The sequence below is a fragment of the Fulmarus glacialis genome, unplaced genomic scaffold, assembly GCF_000690835.1.
Source record: "Fulmarus glacialis isolate BGI_N327 unplaced genomic scaffold, ASM69083v1 scaffold32206, whole genome shotgun sequence".
Taxonomy (NCBI): Eukaryota; Metazoa; Chordata; class Aves; order Procellariiformes; family Procellariidae; genus Fulmarus; species Fulmarus glacialis.
The window spans coordinates 1-6346 of record NW_009216864.1 but is presented as its reverse complement, the minus strand read 5'-3'; the positions used below and the strand labels follow the sequence as shown (position 1 = coordinate 6346).

Genomic DNA, 6346 nt, shown 5'->3' with positions numbered 1-6346 from the left:
CACACCCACCCCCCCCCCCCCGGCGCAACTTGAGGCCATTTCCTCTTGCCTTATCTCTTGTTACTTGGGAGAAGAGACCGACCCCCACCTTGCTACAACCTCCTTTCAGGTAGTTGTAGAGCGCGATAAGGTTTCCCTTCATCCTCCTTTTCTCCAGGCTAAACAGTCCCAGTTCCCTCAGCCGCTCCTCATAAGTCTTGTTCCGCAGACCCTTCACCAGCTTCATTGCCCTTCTTTGGACATGCTCCAGCACCTCAATGTTGTTCTCGTAATGAGGGGCCAAAGCACTATGTTACATCTAAAGTACTATACCTTTTTATTCTCCACTTGAATCCAAATTTTTCTTTTTTTTACTGCTATGATCACTATCTCAAAAAAGAAATTATAATCAAGCCTCAAATCATTAATGAGCAAAATAAAAAATTTGCTTAAGGATATTAATAGAGACATCTCTAAATTACTGTACAAGCAAATTTGATGTATTTATTTGTAGCTCACATCATACGGAAAAATAATTTGAAAAAAGCTATTTGAAAAAAGCTATTTGTTTCCATTGTTACCATAGTCAACCGTCAGTCCAATCCTGCAGGTCTCTAACTTTAAGCAAACCTTACAGTAACATCAGAATTTATAGGAGGTTAACAGATCAAAACACTAAAGCAACAACACAACAAATGGAGCAATAGTAAGGCTTTTCCCTCTCTCATGGCTTAATAGCTGTCGAAAATCAAAGTCCTATAAAGTGAATATCTGGCACGACTTTCACGGTTATCCTCAAAACCTGTGTATGGAAAATTTTCCTTTCTTGGACCTCCACTTTCCTATCTCAAAGGACAAAGTAGGCATGCTTTAATAACATTATCTCAATCCACTTGAAAAGCCCTCTTAATTCTTACTAAAACAATCTAATCTGTTTGAGGCAAGATTTTGGTTCTATTTAGAATAGTAAACCTTATCTAATTAAGTGTAATATTAGGATGTTAACTAACATACACAAGCCAACTTTAGGAGTCCATTGCCCACACACGCCAGGTCATAGTAACCGAGGCCTAGAGCCCAGCACTGTAGTTAGCCCAATAGGCAGTGCCTAACGCCATCCTCCCACACGTCCTCCTTCCCAAGTGTCATACATGCAACCCCATTCAGTGGTAGTGGGCTTACCTGGTGGGGGGGGGGATCCACTATTTCTCCTCATTAAGAACCAAGTGGAAGGTGACAACCAGTGTTTAATGTTAAGACCAGCTTCAGATTTCACTAACAAGATGATTTTCCTTTTCCCTTAGAACCTACCTAGGTAGTCAAAGCATTTGTTGTAGTGCAAAACAAAACAAACCCACAATTTTAGTATTGGACTTTATCTAGCAGGACTTAAGAGTTGCACCTTCCTTGACTGCTACACTGCTCAGCCACACTGCAGTTTTCCAGTTTCACCTTCAGCTTTCCTCAGAGATGTCTTCCTTGACTGAAACATAAATCTGTACTGAAAAGAAAGGGCTCACCTTCAGTATTGTCAAGTTCATCAACACAGTGAAAAGACGGGATTTACTGTCTACTGAAATCAGTGGGGTTTTGGGTTTCCAAAATATAGCCTAAAGGTCAAAGATTCCCCGAACAAATGGACTACTTGATTATTCCCATGTTTGTTTTCAATCAGCAAGACTAACCCAGGAGAGTTTAGGCATAAGCACCTAATCTAATTCAAGAATTATATTCAGTGAATGGAAACACATGATGGTTACCAACCCCTTCAAGAACAAAATTTCTAAAAAAAATTAATAAAAATCTCTGTTTATCAGCAGCCAAGTACAATCTCACATATATGCAACACTCGGTCACAATATACTGATGCGCTTTAAATATGGACAAATTACTCATGTAACACAAGCCACCTTCTTCCTGGCAAATTCCACTCATAAGACTAAATATATACTGCCTGTCTTTGTATACCAAAGTATCCAGCCAGCTGGTGCAGAGAGGAAAGAAAACCAGCTTACATTTTTCACCAGAGAGGTAAGGAAAAAAGAAGAGAAAGAAAGAGAGCAAGGCCCATGTATCAGCTATTTTTGGTTTGCAAACTAGTCAGGACTTGCACCTTTTAATTTCACTTGATGATTGATAACCAATACACACAAGCACACAGTGTAAGATTTTTGAGTAATACAGATCTACGTAAAGTAGTCCAAACACCAGATCACAGATGAAAATTACGGGGCAGAAAGATGTAACATTTACTCAATGCTCTGGTTTTCAACTTTTAGTGAGTTCTTAATTTATTAGTTATAACTTGTTTTTGTTGGAGAGGGTTCAGAAAAGGCTGTGAGATTTTTCTAAGCGTCAGCTTAAAAATACTTACAACTATTTCTTATATGCCAGCTTAAGAAATATATAAATAAAATTCAACATTAAGACCTCTAAACTTGGAGAGACATGCTCAGAACAGGAAATGATAGTTTGTTAATAAAGAAAGGTAAATCATTCTCTAGGCTTCCGGTGGGAAACTTGGCAGCGAAAGGATTTTGACCTCAGTGGAAGGTAACTGCCACAAATGACAAATCAAGCAACTTTCTTCTTACAAGTGAGTCAAATGTTTGACATAAGGCTGGACTGCATTCAGATCTATCATTCCCTGTGGCATATTCTTCTACTTTTAACAAATAATCCTGCAAGCTTTTTGCACTGACCATATTAATTTTCTTTTTTTTTCTCTCTCTCTCTCTCTCTCTCTGACTAAAGCCGTGCAAGCCTAACATTTTTGTGAATGATTACTTATTTCCTATTTGAAGCACAAAAGCTCATCACTTATAGAATAGGTCAAGCTTTCAGTGCCTATTAGTCCTAGTCTGGAATGAATTAATGCATTTTCCTATGTTCATTTTCCTTTCCTGTTGTAGGAACAGTATATGGGACGTTTGTGCAAAGGAAGGAAGCAAAAATCCTGCATTATTTTCAGATGAAGTAGTAAACACCAACAAAAAATGCACCTTAAAAATTCTATTTTTGTTTTCGTATTAGACTCACTGTGACTATATCACTGTGAAGTTTGCAATTAGAAGTACCAGTTTTCCCAACTCAGAACAGTAAATGGCGGGAAAAAATGACAAGTAGCCCAGTTTAATTTCAAACGTTAATATATTTTCTATTTTATAGTGAACATATGCATCGTTCACCCCTTATTTGCAGCAACTATGACGTCCTCATAAAAAGGGGTGACATTTGTAAGATGCCTCTTAAAATAAATATTTCTTTTTATAAAATAATAAAACTTCAAATAAATATTCTTTACACTAAACAATATGTTGAAAAAATTAGAAAATAAAGGCTGAATTTTACTGTAACTGTACAATATACATGAAGTCCAAAGGGAAATCAGAGTCTTGTAATAGAAGGTTTCCGTAAGACAAAATACAATCTAAAAACATACTGATTGATTCACATTCTTCCGAATGTACAACATATTAGTATAATATTTTGTGACTGTGCCATGTCTTATGACACCACTTATTTTTCACAGTTGAAAATATTATTGTATATACAAAAATATAGCACATTATCTCTGGCAGAAAACAATGAAAAAAAGGAGTCATTTGCTAATTTACAAATTTTGCAAGTACTATTCACAAACAATAGAGTTGCCTAGGAGTGTCTGTGTTGCTTTAGCTTATGCAATATGTGGATCACAATGTACTGCATCCCATTTTTTTTTTTTCCTGTATCCCACTAGCTGGATTCTAACAAGCGTTATCAGTTAAGATGGCACACACAGAGAAAAGCATTTCACTGCAAACAGCAAAGTGTATCCCCAACCGTTCTACTACAGTGCCAAGACCATAGCTGCTTAGTTGGTTGCATATATACGTTAAAATAATCCTTGTTGCTTTAGTATTTCTGACTAGCGATGCTATGTTGGCTTTTCAAAGTTCCTGGGGGGGACGCTGGGAACTTTGCAGCAAACGGTGTTGGAGTGTTTACAGCGGCACCCAGGCCGATTTACCCGGTCGTAACAGCCCTGGCACAACTTAAGGCAACCCTTGGCTGGCAGGTAACACCACAAGCAAGGCAGAAAGAGGGACACCACACCCATGGCGGACCACCTAGTGCAGCAATGCGACTGACTGCAGGAGCAGGGGTTGTCAGCACAGTTGTCCTCATCATCGTTAGAGCAGTGATAGAAGAGGCCCTTCACGCAGCAAACGCAAGTCCCGTAATCGACCACGTTCTGGGCTGAGCAAAGACACTGCTTGTCACAGATCCAACACGATGGGAGGGTCCTCGGATACGTGCACTCCTTACACTTACACTTCCCACAGTCCTCGCACCTGTAGCTGTGCGCTCCCAAGTCTTCTTTGCTCGGTGGCTTCAGCTCACTTGACTTGAGCTCAGACTTGGGCTGCATTCGGACTATCCCGTCGGCAACCGGCCCCGAAGATGATCCTAGAAGTCTTTGTTCCGATGAATTACTGCTCGTACTTGTCCTTGTACTGCTCCGCGAGCCTGTGCTGACCGTGCTGATGGATCGGGACAGAGGCGCCCGAGGAGAGGCGTGCGTTTGCGTGTGCTGAACCCGGCTGAAATGACGATGCTCGGGCAAGCCATGGGGCCTTTCATTTTTGGGTTGGGTTGCTAGCCGAGGAGCGGACTTGACCCCTGGTCGTGGAGCCACCGTAGGTCCCTCCGTGTACTCATTTGTGTTTCGGATGGCTCTGATCTGGTCCAGCGACAAGACGTGAACCTGCTGCGTCAGGACATCCCGCAGGTCGGGCTCCCCGTGCGGTCTCCCACTGTCACGCCGAGCCTGTAGCAAGGCCTGCGACCCGCTGCCGTGCTGAGCTCTCGTCTCCATCAGTGCCCGGAAGCGTGCTCACCCCGGCAGGCTTAGAACACATCTGAAATCCTGGAGCAACAAAGAGAGGATTCACTATTGCAACACATCTCACGCTCTCTCCAGCAGCCTTTCAAGCCCACAGGACCCCACAGCACCGCACACAATCACGTAAAGCATCAGCCAGTAAAAAAGGAGTCACATCTAGCTTCCCTTGGCCTGCCCTGCCTACTCCTGTGGAGAGCTCAAAGGGATTCTGTTCTAGGTCCACTCATCTTAACTTGTGACTCTAGAAAGTCTAGGTATTGCGCCTGCTAACTCAGGCTTCCCAGGCCATCTTCTGGTTAGACCATGGACTTTAAAGTGATTACATTTCAGCCACTTGAAGTGGCTCTTCTTTTCACATCAGGCTACTGAAAAACTTACATTAAAAAAAAAAAAAAAAAGCCTGCAAGTATTTAGCAAGTGTAACGTGACCTGCTGATGACAGACATATAATTCTCCAATTTTGTTTAAAACTGGATAATATTTTGTTAGGCTAGTCTCTTTACACATTAAACTTTACATGATGTAAATAGGAAATTTTAGTTTAATACCAATGGTCCCAAGAAAAACACTAAATAGCAATAAAATGTTTGAGGTTAGACATTAAATGAGTTAGTGCTACCAAAAACTTCAACAGCACAAGTAAAAATATCTCTCTCCAGTATTTTAGTGTGTGTCATACTTGTGTACTCCACTGCAATTGTTATTTTAAGGCTCAATACTACAAAAGCAACGCTACCACAGTTTTATTTTTTTAAAAGGTGTAAAAAATTCCATAGATTACATTTCAAATTGTAAATATTACCAAGAGTGGCTGTGGGACAGAGGCATGCATAATATAATCAAACAATGCCAGCATCCAAGAAGTCTACTTGATTGCGAATATGACTTTAAAGGATCATTAACTACAAAGTAGAAACGCAGACTTAAGAATTTAAATGGAAACCCAGTAAAAGACCCAGAAGATGAGAACTTGTAAATAACTAACTTCCACACTCAGATACGCAAAACTTTCAAGTACTGCCCTCTAAATTAGTTAATATTTGTTTTGCCTTTATCATATCTTAAAGTGGTTCCAAAATCCAATTACCTATACAAAAATCCAGAACAATATTTTACAATTAAAACCCAAGCAGGAACCAAGCTTCTTACAAGGACCACACAATGTCTTCAATTATACCTAGAAAGAGCACCATAGTGTTACTCTGTACACATCAGTTACCAACAATAATACTATACCGCAGTATAATAAAATATAGCCAAACAGTTTAACAATGAATATCTCAAGACACTGTCTTTATTCTAACAGCAGTGGAAAACATTTAACCTTTTAACTCCTGGCTCCCTCCCCTCCAGTGCTTTTTCTTCTGAAAAAAAAATATAAATCTCAGTTTTAAGAGTGACCACCTGTTTTAAATATTGCCAAACCCTGGTTTCGGACACAGAGTGTATGTCATGGTGTCGTCCCCCGACCCCCCCCCC

At 40.3% G+C, this 6346-nt stretch overlaps 1 protein-coding gene across 1 annotated transcript; it reads right to left on the bottom strand.

Moving 5' to 3' along the window:
* Positions 1–3110: 3110 nt before the first annotated feature.
* SPRY2 (sprouty homolog 2 (Drosophila)) lies at positions 3111–4945 on the bottom strand. Its single transcript, XM_009579453.1, has one exon. It carries the CDS (start codon positions 4838–4840, stop codon positions 3899–3901), a length of 942 nt encoding a protein of 313 aa, XP_009577748.1. The 5' UTR covers positions 4841–4945; the 3' UTR covers positions 3111–3898.
* Positions 4946–6346: the final 1401 nt, after the last annotated feature.

Bases quoted from the DNA above. Each gene is read 5' to 3' on its own strand.
- SPRY2 (XM_009579453.1), bottom strand. From the start codon at position 4,840: ATGGAGACGAGAGCTCAGCACGGCAGCGGGTCGCAGGCCTTGCTACAG.